At 38.6% G+C, this 22,329-nt stretch overlaps 1 protein-coding gene across 2 annotated transcripts in view; it reads right to left on the minus strand.

The window, feature by feature from the left end:
- WDR33 (WD repeat domain 33) overlaps window positions 1–22,329 on the minus strand; it is an 84,549-nt gene that overhangs the window by 1,893 nt on the left and 60,327 nt on the right. Inside the window, exons 8-21 of one of the 2 annotated variants that reach the window (XM_016157042.2) lie at window positions 17,366–17,492; window positions 16,121–16,275; window positions 15,946–16,024; window positions 15,405–15,515; window positions 14,954–15,048; window positions 14,658–14,744; window positions 14,293–14,432; window positions 13,491–13,643; window positions 11,768–12,856; window positions 9,040–9,148; window positions 5,692–6,130; window positions 1,630–1,793; window positions 1,423–1,515; window positions 514–729 (exon numbers count right to left, since the gene is read on the minus strand). In XM_016157042.2, coding sequence (XP_016012528.1) covers window positions 514–729; window positions 1,423–1,515; window positions 1,630–1,793; window positions 5,692–6,130; window positions 9,040–9,148; window positions 11,768–12,856; window positions 13,491–13,643; window positions 14,293–14,432; window positions 14,658–14,744; window positions 14,954–15,048; window positions 15,405–15,515; window positions 15,946–16,024; window positions 16,121–16,275; window positions 17,366–17,492 — 3,057 coding nt within the window. The remainder of the gene's footprint in view (window positions 1–513; window positions 730–1,422; window positions 1,516–1,629; window positions 1,794–5,691; window positions 6,131–9,039; window positions 9,149–11,767; window positions 12,857–13,490; window positions 13,644–14,292; window positions 14,433–14,657; window positions 14,745–14,953; window positions 15,049–15,404; window positions 15,516–15,945; window positions 16,025–16,120; window positions 16,276–17,365; window positions 17,493–22,329) is intronic. The other variant, XM_016157043.2, reaches the window with a different exon arrangement.

Below are 22,329 nucleotides of genomic sequence, written 5' to 3' on the forward strand. Positions count from 1 at the left end.
GCAGTGTTCCTTCTGGGCTCAGGCTAAAAAACCCCAGCACCTGGGAGAGGATAATTCCTTCTGCCACTGAGGACACCCTCCAGGGCTTAGAGCAGCCATCGGTGGAGAGCACACTTGCCAGTTAGAGCAAGAGTCTCACAGAAAAGCACCATCAGCAGAGACAGTGCTGGGCACCCTGACAAAGAGCTAAACTAGAACAAAGCAGAAATTCTTTGAAAGCAAGAGATTTGTACAGAAGCTGAGCTTGTAGTCCTCTGAGACAGCTACAACTGGCTGTGTGGTGAGCCCGAGCTGACTTCTTTTGTAACACATTTGGGAACATGTGCCTTTCCAAAACCTAAGCCCTAGAGGGTAGACTAGAGAAAGGACTCTCGGTACCCTGGCAGGGGACAGATGAAACAGGCATATCCTGTGGTGAGGATGGCCTGAAGATGAAGCCTCTGATGGCCCCTGTAGCCTACCTGGCTGTGACATCCACGGCTCCAGGAACTGGAATCACTGACTTCCACTTACCTTTGCCTCCTCGATCCTCAGAAGGACCCCCTGGGGCTTCCATTTCTCTGTGCTCAGAGGTCCCTGGCCCATCATGCCAGGGGCGTTTTCGGGGTGGCAAGGATGCCATGTCCATGCCTTGGAGAGAAGAGGAACGTTCTCTGCTAGCCGGGGAATGACCGTCGTGAGGGGGATGATCAGGGCGGGGAGCATCACGGAAATGTTCATGACCTGGCCCTGAAACAGACACAGATTGACAAGGTTAAGAATTTATCTCATTATGTTAAAGTACAGCGTGACCAACAGAAAAGAGAAATTATACTGCTGAGAATAAGTAGCAATTTGAGAACCAATATTCATTTATGCAAGAAACATTTGCTGGATGCTCACCAGGTATAAGTCACATCAGTACACAAAAAAGGTCAAAATTAGAAATCAACATACCTCCTAAAATAAGAAGCAAATATGGTCCAGAAAAGTGGCTCTCAAACTTTTTAGTCTCAGGACATCTTTACACTTTTGAAAATTATTGAACCCCAAAGGGATTCCATCTATGAGAGTTATATCTAATATTTGCCATGTTAGCAATTAAGGCTGAGAAAATACTGAATCATTTAACTACATTTTCTAAAAGCAAAACAATTCAGTGAAAAGAATGCTACTGTTTTAGATTGAGACAAATTCGTTTAATGTCTGGTTCAACAGATGAAAGCTGGATTGTCTCATTTGTTTCTGCTTTCCATCTCCTGTGATAGAATGCTGTTGATTGTAGGATATGAAGACAATCTAGCCTACCATGAAATTGTGAGTTGGAAAAAAGAGGACCTAGTGGACCCCTGGGGAGTCTCAGGCTCCCAGAGATCCTCTGACCACACTCTTGTGAACTGCTGGTCTCAAGTTACCATAAGCCACAGGGCAGTTTTTCCTTACCTGGCTCTCTATTTCCATCCCAGGACTCTGGTTTCCGTCCTCCTTCAAAGCGAGGGAACTCATCAGGAGTTGGAAGTAAACCCTTCCTTCCCCCTACACAATGGAACAAAACAACGTCACACTCACAGACTATTTCAGGTATATCCTCAACCACCTAGCTCTCCACCGCTGGCCTTCTGAGAGCCAGTGTCCTCAGCACATGCTTACCTCGTGGGGCACCCCGGCCTCGTCCCCGGAGATCTCTTCCTCGGGCAGCTTCATCAGCCGCATCAAAACTCTCCTCTGGACCAAAGTCTTCAGGACCAGGAAAACCATCCCTTCCTCTTGGGGGAGCACGTCCCTCATGTCTTGGTGGGGCTCCCCTTCTGAAGCTGTCAGGACAAAACACCAGAATGTCCACTTAATGGAACACCTTACAGCTCTCAGATTACATTTCAAAGAAACATCCTGATATGACAAAATATGACCCAACATTAAACAAGACAAAAACTAAGTAAAATTATGTATTTTTTAAAGTACACATTTTACAATCCCAATATTACAAGCAAAAACAGGCAGAAAGAAAACATATCGGAATGTAGGATCATTTTGATGTTTTTAGGTTTTTAATAATAATGGCAGTGAGCATTTTTTAAGTGCTTATATCACGCCAAGTGCCTTACAAGAACTATTTATTTATTTATTCCATTTCATCCTCACAACCATACGAAGCTGCTACTATGATTATTCTACCCATGAGTACACTGAGGCACAGAGAAGTTAGGACATTTATTCAAATACACAAATAAGTGTTCAAAATTTAACTCATCCAGTTCTGACCACAGCCTCACCCCAACCTAGGCTCTTTACTATTGCCCCTAAATACTTTTCATTATCGTTTATGTTTTTATAATGAACATTTAATACTTATACAATCACAAAAAAGGGAGGTATAGATCCATGCCTGCCAACTGTACTAGACTAGTTTTGGGGCCTCTGTTCTGCCAATTGCCCAGGCCCAAAGTCTCTCCGCAGGAGTGGCCACTAACTTCACCAATACAATCCCTGCTGCACAACTGACTGGTCTGTACAGGCAGGCATCTGGCTTACAGGCAGCCTGGTGCCCTGGCTGGCAGACAGTTTCACCAACTCTCAGCAATTCTAAAACTGGGGAATTAAGAATATTGCTGAAGCCGAGCCATTATGAGGGAGTACTAGCACTGCGGCAGCCTGTAGGGAAGGAGAACAAAAGGCCTGCAAGCAGGAAAGGTGCATGGGCACACCAAGAGAGGCTATGGGAAGTGGAGAAAGGGTCAAAAGGCGTCAAGAGTATGGGACCAGTGTGCATGAACCACCTTCCTGTGGCTTCCTCTCAGAACAAGCCTTCTGCTTTTTCTTGAGTCTCCATTCAGTTATCTCTTACTCCATTTTATTTTGAAAATTTTCAAACTTAAAGTTGAAACAGAACAAGCCTATACACCTAGATTAATTAGTTCTTAAGATTTTGCCACATGTGCTTTGTTTCTTTACATATTTACAAATTCATTTTATAAACTATTCTAAAATCAGTGGCCAACAACATGATTCATCCTTAAATACTTCAGTATGTTTCTTCTAAGAACAGGACTTTCTCCTACATAATAATACTATTACCACTCTAAATACGATGTAATATTTAATACATAGGCCCATTCAACTTTCTCTAGTTGTTTTCAAAATGTCCTTTACAATTGTTTCAATCATGACCACACATTGTTATTCATGGTCACGTCTCTCTGGACTACTTTTATCTAAAACAGTTCCCCCTCCTATATTTCCTCTTTCATGACCTTGACATTTTTGGGTCCATCCAGGTGTTTTATAAAATGTACCACAATTTGATTTCTCTGTTTTCTCATGATTAGATTCAGATTAAACATTTGTGGCCAAACTACTTATACCTTCATTGCTCCACAATTTTTTACACAATGGTTTTATATCCACTGATGATCCATGCCTGAATCAATTATGACACTGACTGCTTATAACTGATTTGCTATCATTCCTATGTTTATCTCTTGATATTTTACTGTAAAAAGAGCTTTCCCTTTTCCACTCCATCACCCCAGCTATCTTTTCAATAACTTTCTTGGTCCTGAGGAAACTTATGAATCACACTCCTACAAGCAAAAGGGGTGTGACCAGAACATTGGCTGAAATAACAACGTAAGGTAAGGGTGGAACTGGCCAAGAGGAGGTAAGCAGAGAGGGAAGAATAACAGCAAACGGCACTGAGTCAGATGCAGGGAAGAATCCCCAAACACAGCAGGACTCTTCTTTTGTCCAGGCATCCACTATATGACTGACTTCCTTAGTTACAAAAGGACAGAGAGAATCTAATTTGCCCTAATTAGAAAGCAACTCTTGTTGTGGACTAAATGTCTATATTCCCCTTAAAATTCATATGTTGAATGTGATATTTGGAGATGGGCCTTCGGGTTAAAGGGGGTCGCGGCAGTAGGGACCCTGTGATGGGATTTGTGCCCTTATAGGGAGAGTTTGTTCACTCTCTCCCATCCATGTGAGGATATAGGGAGAAGGTGGCTGTCTGCAAGCCAGGAAGAGAAGTCTCACTAGAAACCTACCCTGCTAGATCTTGATTTGAGACTTCCAGCATCTAGAATTGTGAGAAAATAGATTTCTGTTCTTAAAGCTACCCAGTCTATGGTATTTTGTTATGACAGCCTGAGCTGACTAGTATATCTGTATCTCCTGGTGAACCGACCCTTCTAAAATACCTCTCCCCATATAACAGATTCAATTTTTCAAGTTACTGAATGGTTACTGTGTTACCACTACTGTTTTAAGTCCTGAGGACACAGTGGTGGATAAACAAAGCCCCTGCCCTTGAGAAGCTGTCATACTTCTGGGAGATATAGGTAATAAAGAAATAAATACTTTACTTAATGTCACACAGTTCTAACTGCTATGAAAAAATATGAAGCAGAATAAAGGAACTGAGTATAACAGGAGAGGTCTAACTGGGAAACTATGTTCTAGGCGCCACAACCATCTGGGAAACTGTGTTCCAGGTGGAGGAAACAGCAAGCACAATGGAAACAAGAGCATGTTTGTCTTATTTGAAGAGCAGCACAGAGTTGTAAAAAGCACAAGACTTTAGCTATGAGTTTGTCACTGAAAGATGAAATATAATACAAATTGGGACTTTGTAAAATTTGAAACTTTGTACAAGATGCAGTTTCAAGAAATCGAGGAAAGTTGCTGGTGTCAAAGCTGTTGGAAATGAGGCACTTGCAGACATAAAAAGTCATTTAAAAGACAGAATACTTGGTTATCATTAAGAGAGACCCTTAAGAAAACTGGGAGCCCTTCAATCTTTTTGTTTTTAAAAAACTCACTCTGACAGCTGCTTTCCTTAACCCTCTATTTCACCCTCCACAGTCCTTCCATCAGCCAATCTTTCACACATCCTGTGATGGGATTTGCCAACCATAACTCAATCACCTACTTGCAACACTAGTGAAAAATGCAATGAGAAAAGACTTAGGAGGGATGACTGAAGCAGTAAAGGCAGGGGTATTGAACAGCATGGGCATGTGGGACTTTTGAAGGTCAAGAAACTGCTGATTCTCGGTGTGACTCCTTATATGTAAAATGGTGACAATAACACCGATCTCACAATTCACTGTAATATTAGATGAGGTAATATCTAGTATGAATGTGCACATGATAAATACTCAATTATCAGCGTCATTGATTATTCAGAGTCTCACTTGAGATTTCACTAATTCTTGTTTTTCCTCCATATTTCTTCTATTCCTTTTTAACCCCAAGCAAGCTGAGTGTTTGAGCCTGACCTCGACCTCATTTAACAGCAAGATTATTTTCAGTTTGATTTGATTTTGTTAACATCTTTAAGCAATTTCACAAAAACTATTTAATATTTCCTTTATTCTTATCTAGATATCTGTCTCATATTTCATTCCAATCAAAAGAACATATGAGATTTCTGATCAGATCCAAGAAACTTTATAGTATATGGATCCTCCCATCTCTTTAAAACAAGCAAAAACTATGCCAAAAAATTTTTTTTTCTAAATTGCTAAGACAAAAGGACTACATAAAGATTAAAAAGCATAATTATTTTTTAACTCTATATGCAAAACATAGAGGGTAGACCTACTAAATCAGTCTAATATTTTCTTCCAAGTAAGAGGAAAGAGACTTTTATGAGAAAAAACAAGTAAAAAGCTCCCAGGAAGAAATGGACCCACAATGCATCTGCCCCACCTTTCTTCTCTGCGCCCTCGAAAACGGGGGTCCTCAGGATCCCGGGGGAATCGTTCATCTCCAGGTCTGCGGCCTTCCCACACCCCTGGAGGGCCGCGGCCTGCACCCCGGCCATCCCCCTCGCTGAACTCCCTGTGATCAGGGGGAAACGGAGGCCCGGGGCCCCCCCGCCTCCACTTCTCTTCTTGTGGTAAAGGTCCTCCTCGCCCCTCAAATTCACGTAATCGGTGGCCAAAGCGCTTGTCAGGGTGGAAGTCATCTGGTCTGCTGAAGTCATCAGGGAAGTCAGGGTGAGGGCCGCGCCTATCAGGAGGACCCCTGCAGTCCTGGCCGCCACGGTAAGGCCCCCTGTCCGCACCATGCTCGGGGCCACTGCTCTGCTCATGACGCCTCTCTGACATCGGGCCCATGTGATGGTTTGGAGGGCCCCGTGAGTCACCTACAGAAAACAAAGCTGATTTTACTATGTCTTCCAGCAATCCTAGCAACAGAGGTCTGATTTTTAGCATAATGTTTCAGAATGCATTCTTTTATTTAGAATGTTTTCCCTTCTTGCTTCTCAGAATACTTAGATAACAAATGTCCCTAACGCACCACATAATGGAAAGAACAAGGGTGTGTGATGAAGATTTCAACTTCATCACTTAATAGTTAAGTGAACTCGAATTAGGGCAAATTACTAATCTCAAATGAGATTAGCAATACCCACACCTTTCTAGTATATTCCTCTACTGTGAGGATTAATTTAGAGAACACAGGTAAGAATGAGATTTCCTCCCAGCCCCCAGTCTTTCGGTGACTTCATTCTGGCCCACCTGCTCCATGCCCAGGAAGGAGACAATAGAAAATTCATGCTGCAGGCCAGGAAGCCAAGCAAAGTCACCTCCACACTTATAAAGGCCTACAAAGCTCATTACAGGGTACAGAGCTATGCTGCCACCAACTATGATATCACTCCTTTAACCCTTATAGTTCATTTAATTTGATTTCTTAACTCACACTTTGATTCTTAACAAACTTTTCTGTAAGGCACATGGAACCATGAGCTAGCTTCTCTCATAACTGGTGACTATGAAGCCCCGCTGTACTTCAGTTTCAAGGTTTACATGAACAGTTTTTCTGCCTCTTTCTATGAATGTTATTCCTCATCCATTATTATTACCATTCTTTGCAGACAATGTTTGGAAACTCAATGAAGATTTTTAAAATATTTGAACATATATTCAAAGTACTGAATAAAAATCTAGAGAAACCAATTAAATCTGTAATGATTAACTCAGTTCACCTCTTAACTTTGAAGGGATCTGTTTTCCTGGCTACTGAACTATTGCAGCCATTACAAATGAATACCTATTACCTATACCACATAGAATTTAAATACATCCGAAAGTTAGATAGCAAAGAGTTACTCTTGTCTCTAAAATAACTAAGTTTTTCAAATGAAATTCCTTCACTTGCCCAGCTCATGCCTTTTTATTTTTTTCTCTGACCATAAAGATGAATTTCGTTTCCTCGTACCACGGTCAGCCATAATTCTTACCCTTTCAACGTCCTTCTTTTGTGTCTGTTCATTTCTCTTAGCCATTTCAATCCCTCCTCAATATTCAAACATGTATTTTAAAAAACTTGGAAATCTCAGCATAAAAATATACCATTAGAAGGGTTCTCCCTCTTTCCTCCATTAAACCAGTTCTCTCCATGCTGAGCAAAGTACCTTTTGAGTCACCTCTTCATTCAGTCAGTTTGCAAATATCCTAGATCTGTTTCTTATGGTAGATAGGTCCCCTCACTTCTCAGTGTGCTGCTGCAGTTAATGGCTTCTCCCTGGCATTACATTACCTTGTCTGAATTTGGTGTGACCTTAGACACAGCAGATCTTTGACCTGAGGAAGCTGAACATTTTTCCACTTGGATTTACCTATGAATATTAATCCTCCCATTACCTCTACCTATTTAAAAGCTCTCTGTTCCTGCAGGGGAAGAAACCCACCACTGCAAATCAGAAGGGATGTGGCAGGAGCACTGGTTAATCCAGTAGGAGATAACAGGACCCCTTTCTTGGCTCTTCCCTTCTCCCTTCTGTCCATGGGAAGAAAAGAGATGAAGAAAGAGGGAGAAATGGGGTGTGGAAGGAGAGAGAAAGAAAAAGGGAAGAACGAGGAGAGAGAAATAGGTGGAGACAGACATAGGGTAGGGAAGATTGAAGAGAGGCGGGCTCTCATCGATGGCTGTAACTTATGAGTAAAAGAGATTCATAAGGATCCCCAAACTCCAAAGATTAGTTCTTGATGCTTGCTCTTTTTCTCTGTTAGCCATCACTTCATAGAATGGGACTAAAATAGACATTTTCCTAATTCCTTTATCCCTTCCTTTCCTATCTCTAATAACTCACATAAATTCAAGACTAGGCTTTAAATTCCCGAAGTCCTTGGGCTGTAAATGCTGACAAGGACTGTTCTTAACTTGAAAACTGGGGGCAAGAACATGTACCACAGAGTGCCGTGGGCTTAGGAGTGAAGTTTTCTCCAGTACTCATGGGTCTCTGGCTGATGTCCTCCCACTGAAGATAACAATTCCATCTCCTAACTTCCCTCCACATACACCCCCTCATAGTTCTATCCTCTAACTTTCCATCCAACAGCCTGCTGCCCACTTTACTCCTGATCCAATGCTTCATGCAGATGTATGAGAGCATAAATAGGGAACAGGGGAGTCTGGCTCCCTCAACGTGCTCTTTCAACTCTTGGGATTAACTTCCAAATAGCTTCACAACTAAATACGGACAATTCTCATCTCTGTGCTTTCCACAGCAACAACCTGAGGAACAACATTTCATGTATTGCTTTTTTCTTTTCAAGTGGTGCAGAACAATGTAAACCACTAAAGAATTCAATACATGACATGATTGGGGGCGGGGAGAGAAGAGTGCGATATTAAAAAGTGTTAAAATCTGAATTCTTTATCATTAAAAAATTTAAACTGAAACAGTTCAGCTCTCTGGATGCTAAACATGCACTTGCGCTGGATGAGCCCAGGTACCGCTCCCACTCCCAGCAGACGGACGACGCCACCTGTGGCCCAGGCCCTGGTGCTACAAACTGTCCCACTCATCTCATTGACAGGTCGTGAGAAGCTTAATTCCTCCAGGCAGCGTTTTTGGCTAACTAAAGCAAATCTATAAATGAAAACAACATAAGACAAAGCTATTATCTGAAATGACAGTGCTCTCATTTATTCTAGAGGTACAAATGACCATTCTATCAATTACTTACCAATATAACTATTTATTGTATGATTTACCGAAAGGTGGTAAAATACAATCTCATATCCAACCGAGCAGATATTTACCTTTGTTAGGGCCAGGTCCTTGTCCAGGGTTAAGAGGGGGGATGCGACCTTGTGCTCCCTGCTGCCCTAGGCCTGGGATCAGGGGTGGGGGGCCTGCGTTCTGTCCTTCCTGAAAAGATGTTTTTAAAGCGGGGGTGTGAAATCACAGGCTTGTGCTTCATGAATAGCAATTTATTATAATGTGACAAGATAAAAACACTAGGTTGCCCCAAAGCCTTCAGCAGTAAATATTAGTGACATTATAGGAAAACTGTCCTTAAATTGGGGGAAAGATACTTCTCTTACCATAACAAAAGGAAACATATTTTAAACCTGCTAGTAGGTTTTATTTAAAGCCATATCTTTACCTGTAATAATGCCAAGCAAGAACCTCAATGGAAAGTCAGAAATCTTAATGTAATAACTAACAACAACACTCTGATAGAGAACTTCTGGCAAAAGGAAAGACCTGGAGATCTGTATTAACTGTGCTCTCACATCCATGACTTTTTTCCAGCTACAGAAAATTACCTGCCTTGGCAAGAGGTAAGGGCTGGGTTTAAAAAGGAAGGGAGCAGGAGATTAAGAAAGGGCTGGGTTTCTGATGAGCAAGGTGTTCACATTGGCTTTCTCCTTTCACTTACCTCTTTCTTCACCTTCTAATCTCCCCTGTCCTCTGCACCCTAACTGCTTATTCCCAGTTCAGTCACTTGGAATCTTGTTGGATTCATTAGGTTTGTGCAGCTTCTGTCTAAAACAAATCTGCTGCCCTGATCCTCTTACTCTCCTTGCTCTGGAACCCCAGCTTGTCCCTAGTCCTTATATTCTGTACTTTTATCTAGCTATAAATTCTGATTCCCCACACTGTCCAGTGAATTTGAATCAGGTCTGACAAATAAAGAAACAAACAAATATATATAGTCATTCCTTCATATAAAAAGTACAAGTTTCATATTCCATATGAGCTACATGAAAGAGCAGCCTTGATAGGAGGTACAGCACTGTGGTTATAAAGGACCACCAATAACACTGTACCTGTACTTTCTATACTCTTGTTTCCTGTCCTTTTTACCCAAAGAAGGCAAGGCTCTTATCAACATCTTTCATGTTGTTAATTTAAGACGTGAAAGCAATTCCAGTAAATTAAACCAATTCATTAATTGGTCTGGTCGGAGTGAAGAAAGTCACATTTCAGCATAGAAGAAAGAGCAAAGATTTTCATCAGGCAATTTTTGAGATTTGAAATGCCCTATAATGGATAAAACCTTCATGCTCATTCTACTCATATTTCTATATGTCAATTAAATCTTTAGAGCCATTATGCTTTTCTCATAAAAAAAATTGTTTATAACATGATAGAATAAAAATTCTTATTAAATTCTCCCAGAAATTCAGACTTGTCCTCTTGAATTTGACATTTGTAATTTCAGTCATAATGTGGTAGCTAAAGTTCATGTTTTTATCCTCCAAAATGAAAACTGTTAATTCACTGTCATAAGGTTAAGTAAATATTATAAACACACAAATACACTCTGTATTAATATATAATATTTCAAGTTTTGGAGCAATTCAGGATGATAAACCTAGGTTTAGCAAACTCATCTTAAACTCTGAAATGTGTGCAACAAATTCTGGAAATAAACTCAAATGTCATCAGATTCTTCATTGCTATGACATTTTTAAGTTCTGGAAGATCTACAAAAAAGTACCATATAATCTACTTATTTAGCTAGTTATTTCAATTCCGTAAATCCAATGGTCATCTACACATTACAAATTCTTAGAGGTGTTAACAGATTGTGTTTTCTGTACACAGCATCTGCAGTATGACCTCTCTAAGTGAATGGAGTACCCTCAGTAAAGACCCAGGGAGTCAAGATTAGCTTGCTCACTCAGTCACTTTTGGTCCAAGACTGACTTCAGGTAGACAAATGGAGTTCTTCATACCCAAACAATGCTTCTAGATAATGAAATTCACAAGAACATGAAAACCACAGAGCTGAACAGTGTCAAGTTCACCTATGCTCATGCAGTATTTTTTAAATTCACCCCAAATAACCTGAACTCTCCTCACACCACAGCTCAAGCACCTCTCAAGCTCAGCGAATGGAGAATAAAACTTGGATGACAAAAAGAGAATCATCTAAAAAGGGCCAAAAATTTTTCTACAGAAATACTCCTTCCTGTAAATATTTTTATAACTGAGCTGAAAACAACTTGAACAGAATTTCATCCAAAAAACTGCCATCTGAGAATGCATAATTCTGGACTGAGAGATCTCTAAAAGCATTCACTGAAATAAAAATAGTGAGATCATGGTCTACAGTATACTTGTGAGTTAAATACCCGGTGCTATCTTAAAAAGTAGAGCCGGCAGTAAGATAGGAGGTAGCTCTGTTGCTGGCAGGCCCATGAAACGCTATGCTGCAAAGGGCCCAAAAAAGAGTATAACAGACTCAAGAGCCACCCATGCTTCCTCTCCAGGGCACAGCTATATTCAATTGAGAGGTAATCTTTTCTGGAAGAACATCTATGAAAAAACATAGGTTGAGGAGTAAAGAATCATTGAGATATATTTAATAGTCTGATTATTCTGAATTCCTTCTTCATTTGTGTTGCTATTCTCAAGTCATTATCATCACCTGAGAGATATTTAGACCAGCTGAGACTACTGTTCACAGCATTTGGAAGTGCCACCTCAGTGTACCTTCCCACTCTGTAATGCCTACAAGTTGGAAATAAATAATACCTGATTGAAGGGGGCCCGGGGCCCATCACCTAGCAGAGCTGTTTTCTGCTGCTGGAATGGTATTGGCCCTTGAGATGGATGTGGCCCTCTTGCCGGGTTCTGCTGTCCCTGAGGTCCAGGGGGTCCTTGCATGCCACCCTGAGGTGGAGGTCCCAAAGAGCCCTGGGGAGGCCCCTGCTGACTTTGTGAGCCTGGAGGCCCTCGCAATTCCTGGGGAGGGCCCATCATTGATCCTTGGGGTGGAGGCCCCTGCATGCCTCGCATCTCCTGAGGACCTCTCATTTCCTGAGGGCCATGTCCCAGTAGTCCACTTGGAGGGTGAGGTCCTCTCATCTCTTGAGGTGGGTGGCCCATCATCATCCCTTGGGGAGCAGGACCCTGATTCTCTCGAGGGCCTGGAGGACCCTGCATTCCTCTTGGATTTAATCCCATCAGAGGTCCCTGAGACACAGGGCCTTGGATCCCTTGAGACCCTGGCCCACCTTGTATCCCATGAGGATGAGGAGGTCCTTGCATTCCTCTGGGACCAGGTGGTCCCTGCATACCTTGAGTACCAGGAGGCCCCTGAGGGCCCATGTGACCCTGGGGACCAGGTGGGCCTTGAGGACCTATGTGACCTTGTGGGCCAGGTGGACCCTGAGGGCCCATATGACCTTGAGGACCAGAATTACCCTGTGGTCCAGGTGGTCCTTGAGGTCCCAAAGTGCCATGAGGTCCAGGATGCCTTTGCATACCTTGTGGCCCATGTATGTCCTGAGGCCTGGGCAACCCCTGGGGTGGGCCTTGAGGTCCTTGTGGTCCCATAAATCCTTGTGGCCCCCCACCTCCCTGATGCAGTGGAGGACCTTGTGGTCCCATTTGTCCCTGAGGACCAGGGGGTCTAAACTGTCCCTGTGGACCTGGAGGCCCCATTTGAGCCATGTTCATCGGCATCTGCTGAGATGGATGGGGCTGTTGAAAACCTTGAGGAATCTGAGACATTGGACCTTGTCCTGGAAACGGCTGGGGTCCAAGGAGAGGGGTGCCAGATGGAGGAGGAGGCTGAATTTGCTCAGCCTGTTTCTGTGCAAGTCTTTCAATTTTAAGTTGCTAGAAAGAAAGAAAGAAAAAAGAATAAGCATATTTATAAATATGCCACAGCCCTAGATGCCAACACTGCTGTCACTAATTTTGTGGGGAGCCTCAAAACAAACATGAGGCATCAACCTCTTAATGTCCCAACAGTAACTAGAGTCCATATAATATTCAGATAATTCTGAGGGTACTCAAGCTTCCACACTCACTCAAGACAGCCTCTTTTTAAGTGCTAGAAAACAGCAGTCAGGATTATTTATATCCATTTTGATTAAGGAAAGCCCAATAATTTACTGGTGTTTTATCATTCTTGGTAGCTGTCAAAAGTAGGAAAAATAAGAACAATCCACCTGCTCTAGAGCTGACAGAAAAAAAAAACTCTCTTATCTGTGGATAAATAAGTGAATCCATATTTAAACTATGTTGGCTTTATCTTTCCTATTAAAAATACATGTTAAACTTATGTCTCTTCAGTGCTTGACTGATATGGTTAAAAACTAGCTTCCTAACATAGCAATAAGAAATGGTGGTGCTCATCAGACCCATCTGAGGGTCCCATCCCTTCTCCATACGAGTATTATCAATAAAAAAATGTTATCACTACTTTCTTAGATCATCTTGAATTCCCCCTAGAGAACTTTACATATACCTCAAGAAGCTGTGGGTTAGTATACTGTAACGTGGCCATTTCTTGCTCAATTTCTGCTTGTGTTTTTTTCTTCTCTTCCAATTTAATGTCCTCTTTTCTGTCATTCAGTACCTCGTTTGGGGCAGGAATTGGAACTTTATTCTGCATCCAAGCCTTGGGAAAAAAGAGAATATTAAAATATACCCTAAGTGTGTAAATTATAATGATAGAATGAAAAACCATTCTATAACATTATTGGTTCATTCCAACTTGGTAAATACAAGTCAGCCACCTGGTGTATTTTCTTTATTTTGAATGTTAATTCTTAGTGACACAGGAATGGAATTAGGTAAACACATTACAAGGCAGAAATTACTAAATTGATACAAGCTGTTAAGATCCTGTGTGTTATCAAGAATGTGAAACTTGACTGCCTCTTCCAAAGGGTACACACACTTCATGTTAAGGGACAAATAAAGCAGAAGACAGACAAACAATGTAGAAGAGAGTCAACATACTCTCTCTGCTGCATGTCTTTTTTTCCTCCTTTCTTTGACAGCATGGATGATAGCAAGTAGCTGAGAATAAAAGATCTAGAAAAGACTCAAGACAAACTCAGCACTAACTGCAAAGCAGCAAGCATATGGGAACTATGTCTAAGAATGCATAAAACATGGGGAAATATTCCACAAAATAGTCTACAATACAGAAATACCTTCAGCAGATGAGAAAATACAGAGAAATACATTTCTGAACTTCAATTAGACTCAGCAAGCAGAATCTCTCAGCATATGGATGAGGTGGGGCCATTTTAGTTACTCACCTGTTGGAACTGGGCAGGAATAGGTTTTGCATAAGGGACTTTCTTCTGAGGTACTTTTTTCTGATCCTTTTGCATTACCTCTTCCATTCCCCAATCTAAACCTGGAATCGTCATTTCAATTTCATTTGATTCATCTTTCCCTATAATCACAAAAATAAGTAGTTAGTCAAGGAAACAAAATAAAGTGGCTACTTTGTCAATGAACACATTTTTGGAAGAACAGATACAAATATTATGCAGTTTATATCACTTATATCAACATTTCTCAACATAAATCATTTAGGCATTTTCAAAATAATATCATGAAGAAATCAGATATACAAAAATTTCATAAAAATAAAATTTAGAGGTACAACTTCTCTTACCCAACTGCTCTTGTTCCATAGCTAATTTTAATTGTTCTGGTATTCCCATCCCTGGAATTACTGCTAGGCTATTAGGTTCAAGGTCATCTATAAATAGAAATACATCCATTGTCAACAGAAATTTTATAAATACAGTGGCACAATAAAATTAACACTTTTATAAAAATGAAACTTATCACTGGTGATTTACAAATCAGTAAATGATAAAACTGAAATTTGTTTTGTAAAATCTCGATACTAACATTTTTTAACAGAAAATCATATTTCGGAGAAAGAAAAATGTGCAAGAGCCTCACCATATTCTACTCCATCTTCAGACATTCCTGGTAATAGGTTTAGATTATAACGATCTCGCATTTTATCACCTGGTCGGTTTCGCGTCCAGAATTTGCTGTCAAAATAAAAATAATTGAATTGGGAAGGGAGGAGCATGGTTTCAGTGTATTTCTGAGCACTTAAGTAGTCTACTGGTAAACACAAGTTTTCCAATGATTTTCTTCTAAAAATTTAAAATGTAGCAAGACTTTTTTTACACCAGAAAGCAAACAAAATTTGAATTAAAAAGTCATATTCAATACCCAGTCTCCTTCTTGTAATATATTTATTTATAAACCACCACAAAAATGTTCCTAAGAATAATATGGAATACAAATTAATACATCAATCTATTGATGAAAAAATGTACCCATTTTTTTCCTTCTGTTCTATGAATACAGTAATTCCTTGTTATTTTTATATAAAGCTTACCTAGTATGATCATTAGAGCCTGAGCAGAGAATATGTCCAAGAGGGTGCCAAGCCAGACTCCAGATCATTCCTTCGTGGGCCATCTCCATCCCACCCACTTCCTTTTCTACCCTGTAACAGCACCACAGAAAGATGTCTTTTTCACAAAAGTTACCAAAAAAAAGACGTTTTATTTTAGTGCAACACAAAGGCATCAAAGCCTGTTACTCTGAATCTGGTCAATTCCACATGTTACAGGAGTACTGATTTTTTTCAGTAATATATTCTTTCACCCAAAGAACACTTCAGAGGGGGAAGTGCCTCAAGATGATTTCACCAATAAGAAACAAGAAAATCTGTTTTATTCACTCTTAATGACTTCCATATCCAAAAATAAAGGTGTCAAGTTTTTTATTCCAAGCTGGGTTTCCAGAATTGAAAGCTGCAGGAAGTCTCTGACATATGAACACTCAGAAAAAAATACAAACATTATCATCTTTTACACTTTCAGATACTCTCTTCATAAAATATATACCTTATTTACATAATAAGTGTTACATACCCAACATGCCAAAATAACAAAGAGCCATCAGACCCTCCACTGGCAAAAAGTCCTTCATGTACAGGATGCCAGGCCACAGCTGTAAAACAAAAACATGGGGAAAGACAAAATTATTAGGACCTCAGAAAGCTACAGGCAATAGTCAGAAAGAGAAGTACATTTGACAGCGACTGACCTGTGGCTTCTTTCTTATGACCTCGGAAGACCTGAAGCTCTTCTTTCAAGTTTCGGATGTCAAAAAGTTTACAAAGATGGTCACGTGATGCTGTGAGTAGCCAATTGCCATTGAGATTTAATTTCACTTCCATCACTGTGTTTTTATGGGCATGACTAGAAACAAAGTACCAAGAAAAAAATCTGTCAGAATTCAAAACACATCTAAATCAATATAATGCCCATTTCTGTTGAAAAGCACTTGGGTCAAGATGGCAGAAGGCTTAGCCTAGAAGTAATAAAAGATAAAGTAACATTACAGGACCACAGTTAAAAATATATCTGAAAGAAGTAGGTCAACAAAAGAAATACTGTAAATTATCTAATCATTACTTTTTTTTAAACTAGTTAAAATAGCAGCACAGCTTCAACTGAACAGAAAAGTTTATCTCTGAAGAAGGAAGCACTTGAACACATAAATTATTATTCAATAAAGCTCATTAAAATTTTAAAATTCAATGAAGCTCCTCTCATTAAGACAAAGCATTTTTTAAAAAGGGCGCAGGATAGTTTAAGGGTTAATTTGAACTAAAGATATTGCAAAAAGTGGAGGCCTGCATAGTGCTCATCTTCAAGGGACATCATTCCCAAGGCATTCGAGCTGGTTGTAGCCATTGGAGGTGTGCAACAAGGCAGCCTTGCTCCAACCAGATCAGTCTGGATATGGCTCACTTCCCAATTAGAAGGACTGGGATACAGATACTTGGTCAAAAAAACGTTAACAACATATTCACAATACCGTGAATGTTCAAAAAGAAAATTTTAAGTACCTGAGACAAAAAATGAGAACTAATTCAAAAATGGAGGAAAAACTTCTCTATAAATAGAAATAGTGGAGAAAGGTGGGCTATGTGTTTAGTAAGTGGCACAAATATCAACCCCAAAACAGTACCAAAATGTATTATGAGGAAAGACAGTATGTCAGAATGGTAATAACTACCTCCTCCTCACATTCCTCCCGCCCAACCACCTCCACGATACCCAAATTAAGTTTAGATATATGAGGCAGAACAAAAATCAAATCTCATTTCATTAGAAATTCTGAGGTAAATCATATTTAATTAATAAGAAGGCTAGACGCAACTCCATCTGTTGTCTACACTACTTTTTCAGGAATACATGAGAGGAAAGCAAGCTAAAAGTTAAAGGATACAGGTAGTTTTGTTCCCCTTTGTTTAGGAACCAAGGTGTGGTTCCTATCACTTACAGTGTTGCAAGACTCTGCCCAGTCTTGGGATCCCAGAACTTGATTGGCTGTTGACTATCTTTACTTCCTGAAACAACTAAGCCTTTTGTTGGATGCCAGTCTACACATTTCACATCAGCACCATGCCCTGTTGGAAACAAATTAAGATAAAAACCTAATCAGTCATATATATTTAAAGTGAGACTCCATTCTAACTTAAACCACAGTAGAGAAATCTATTAAATGTTTTGATCCTGGTGCTCAGTCATCTTAAACTTTTGAAAAAGACTTTTTTTTTTTTTTTGGTCTTCGTGTCTGGAAGTCTTATGGATATACAGCCACCTCTCTTTCTATGCTAACATGCACAGGGACCACTCCTCTTCTGAAATTAAGCTCATCTTCTCACCTACTCGTTGATAGGCTAGTCGAGGCTTTCTGGAGCTACATCTTTCAAGCCACTGTATATGAAGTTTTCTGAACTTTTCATGCTGTTCCTGCATTATCCTATTAGGCAGGATTCTTGTTATTCACTTTAGTTTTCCCACTTTGCAGTAGTCGTACGTCCTAAATTCAGGCTCAGACACCATTCTCCCTAGATGTGGTGACAGGAAAAGTATTCCATCTTTCTGATCCCATTTACTCAAATGCAGAATGATAAAAATAATCCCTCCTCCATTCACACGTCGGATGAGATAATAAAAGATATCCTATTGAGGAATTACAATATGCTAGGCAATATATTGAGCACTTGTATCACCTGTTGTATCACAAAATCCTGAGGAAAGTATTACATTATCTCCATTTCACAAGTGAAAAAATATAAAGACATGTCCTACATTCCAAAGCTAGTCAACAAGAACAGGAGCTGGGATCTAAACCTGGCCTACAGGATCCCAGAGACAGCTCTCCTAACCACAGTGTTACATCACAAATGCAGTAAATTAACTGTTACTAAAAATCATAAAAGTGAAAATCAGAATCTGTTAAAACTGAAGAAATGATCTTTGAAATATTGGGTGCTGTACAAAAAGAGCCCCAAGGATATTTTTTACAGCAAAGTGCACAAAGAAGAGTGAGATAAAGAGCATTTGAAACAGCTCCTTCTCTGACATGGATCAAACCAAGCTTCTATGAAGTTTAAGGTGGGAAGGAGAAGGATATAGAATAGAAAAATAGGGAAGTAGAGAAGTAAGAGATGGTTCTAGAGGCATCGGAAAGTGAATTTGCACCAATTCAGAAGGGGAGTAATTTGCATCTCAAACAGGCATGGACTTATATCTAAAGACAATACCCTATGCTGCCAAGCATGTAAGGAGATACCAACTCTCTGAAGAACAGATTGGCAATGTGTATCGAAAGCATGAAAAAGTACATATCCTACAACTCTATAACCCTGTGTCTCAGAATTTACCATAAGAAAATGATGGATGTCCAAAAAGTTTTGTCTAGAAGTATGTTTACTGATATAGCTTATTTTTAAATGCCCTTGAATAGGAAACAAATATATTGCTAAATAAATTTCAGTATGGCATATGTGCCCAATGTAATATGATGTACCTATTATAAATGATATCAGAGATAATTTAATGATGTTATTAAAACATTCATGATGTTTATTTTTTAAAAAAAAAACACCAGTATGTACAGCATTCCTGATGACACCACTGTAAAAGGCAAACAAATTAGTAACATGAGTGACTGTGTGAACATCCATACAGACAGGGAAAAAGGGCAAGAAGTCTAGACACCAAACTGTTAACAGAAATAATATTAATCTGAGTAGTGGTATTAAGGTGATTCTTATTTCTGTTTTCCATTTTTATATTTTCTACAATGAACATACATTATTTTGTAATGGGGATATGGAGCTGGGAAAGGGGAAGAGAGGTTTGGTTTTTGTTTTTGTTTTTTGTTTTTGTTTTTTAAAAAAGAACTTACAATGGACAAACTGAATAGAAATACAATTTAATACCCCAGCTCCCTGCCTACCTTAATAACTTCAGATGTAAAGGATTTGATCCTAAAAAGATATGGCCAGGAAATTTAAAAACTTTATGGACCTTTATCATCTAAAATTAAATATTATTTTATATATTTTAACCAAATTTGAGTGGAAAACACATGAGAAAGCACTTTTAAAATATGATGCACTATGGAAAAAAGTTCACATTCTTAGTAGCCATCTCTACCCTCTGGAACACTTTTGTTACATAAAGAAAGTATATCTGTTTAAAAAAGTATATGCAAAAACAAAAACTATCAATCCATTAAAAAGGAACAAAATACTTTTTAGTTGTTTTAATTTTTTGAAGTTTCCTAAAATTTATTTAAGAAGAATCCAAGTAAGTGATGAATCCCATTCATCCTTTTCTGCTGTATTTACCCATATCCATATATATCACTAATATAAATCAAATTGATTGATGCCGATTTTTGGATATTTTATTAGTCATTGTTCTTAATAATAAAAACACTACTAACAAACACATATACTTCTTATGTATGGTACTATTCTAAGCAAAGTATATGTACTGACTCATCTTACATATGAATATTGCAAAGTACAGGTTAAATAAATTGCCAACAATCATAGAGCTGATGTGTGATAAAGCAGACATCTGAATGCAAGGAGCTGGCCCCTGAGCTATTGCTCTTAACACCTATTCTATACTGCCTTATAGATGTGAAAAGAGTTTCAGAAGAAGAAAACATGTACCTTCCCATTCGCTTCTATAATGCATAAAGGCTCACTGAAGGACCCTTCACTGTATACTGTTTGGTAATTTCTTAAATATTGAAACATAAAAACCATCTATTGAGAAAAAAATTTTTAAAAATTTAATTTACCAACCAACAGTGGATTAATTACCTCTGGAAAGTGGGTATGAAATCTTTACAAGTAGCATATAACATTTTTATAATTTTATTAAAAAAATAAAAAAAAGGAAGGATGGACCTAGAGGGTATTATAAAATTATTGCTAAAAGAAATGTCAGGCAGAGAAAAACAAATACTGTATGGTTTCACTTATATATGGAATCTAAAAAACAAAATAAATTAACAAAACAGAAAAAATTCATAGGTACAGAGAATGAACAGATAGCCACCAGATAGGAGGGGAATAAGGAGATGGGTGAAAAGGTAAAAGGGATCAATAAGTACATACTACTAGTTATAAAAATAACCATGAGGATGTAACGTACAGCACAGAGAATAAAGTCAGTATCATAATAACTACGTGTGGTGCCAGGTGGGTACTAGACCTATCAGGTTGATCACTTCGTAAGGTATAGTGATCATATGTTGTACACCTGAAATTCATAATATATCAATTACAATTAAAAATAATTTCTTAAATAAAAAAAATGAAACAAATGGAAAAGGAAAACTAAATTAAGCTGGCATAGAAGCACATCAAGTGCTTCCTTCTTCAGAGAAAAAAAAGCTAAGGAATTCCCAATGAGGTGACAAAAACCATTTGAAATGATAAAATTTTACCTTCTCATGTCAATGTTGATATATTTAGTTCCAGAAAAATACTAGAAGAAACTTAGCCTAAAGAAGTAATTTAAAAGGATTTTTAAAAACATATTTAAAAGATGATATTTGAAGCCTTGTTCATAATTGTGAAAAAGTAAAAACAAATTTTAAAAGTGGAATGATTAAAAGGATTGTACCATAGCCAAAAAAGAGAAGATGAAGATTCTGGAGACAAAAAACAACTCAGGAAATGAACTTTTAAAAAGTAAATGAAATAATACATGCATGAACTATGCATATGATATAAGGATGATGAAAATGTACATTCATAATACAGATAAGTAGGGGGAGAAAATTATATTTGAATAGTGGAAACAAAGGTCGAGTTCTACTGTTCACATTTCCTCTGGTATATTGTGGTTTTAACCATAAATAACATGGGTCATATTTTTTGTGTATTTATGAACTTTTTGATATGCTTTTTAAATGAGAAAAAAATACCACTGAATGCAGTTTATTTTGCTAGGTAGTATTTTCTCTATTAAATTAGCAAATTAGATTTTGGTGACACTCAGTGTTAATAAGAGTAACAGACACTCTCATCTCACAATTGGTTGGAAAGTAAATTAGTATAACTTTTTGGGGAGGCCATATGGCCACATCAACCAAAATGTTAAATGTTCATAGCCTTTCTTTCTGTAACTCCTTTGCTAGGAATTTACCCTAATTGTAAAAACACACCAAGATTTATGCACAAAAATATTTATTACACCTTGTTTGAACTGCAAAACTGGAAATGACCTAAAGATCAATCAATGGAAGGTGATTTAGGAAAATTAATGTAAATCCATATAATTGAATTCAATACACTTGTTAAACCTGTTAAAACTGAGGCAGGAAGAGGAAACTTTCCAGGGTGATAAAATGTTCCATATCTTGATTATGATGGTGGTTACAAAAAAATGAAACAGAGAAACGGGACTTTTTGGAGAGACTGAAATGTTATTTATCTTGATTATGGTGTATATATTTGTCCAAACTCATGGAAATGTACACCTAAAAAAGGGCAAATGTAACCATATGTAAATTATACCTCGATAACTGATATTCAAAAAAATGTTAATTAAGCTGGTAATTTTTTAGAGAGAAGAAATGGTGTGGGCATTTATTCTTCTGTTCTGCTTCAAGTTTTTATTTTTAACATGTGCTTTTATTTTTTATTCGACGGAAACTGTCTTTGGTTTCCCTTTATTCAAAACTCATGAGGATGACTAATATCAATTTGTGCCTGTTTGCCAGTGTGTATGGTCCCAGGAAGATGTGCTTCAGAGCCTCCGTGGGATATGCATTTTATCAGATAGCTCTCAGACTCAGTATGGCTGAATTAAGTTTCAAAGATATTATGGGTTTTGTGAACTGGCATGCCATATATAAAAATTTAACTTATATAAATTATTATCTCATAGAAAAATGATTAAGTCCCAAACACATGGCTTATCAATTTC

This window comes from Rousettus aegyptiacus, unplaced genomic scaffold (assembly GCF_014176215.1).
Source record: "Rousettus aegyptiacus isolate mRouAeg1 unplaced genomic scaffold, mRouAeg1.p scaffold_m13_p_2, whole genome shotgun sequence".
In the NCBI taxonomy this organism is placed as follows: Eukaryota; Metazoa; Chordata; class Mammalia; order Chiroptera; family Pteropodidae; genus Rousettus; species Rousettus aegyptiacus.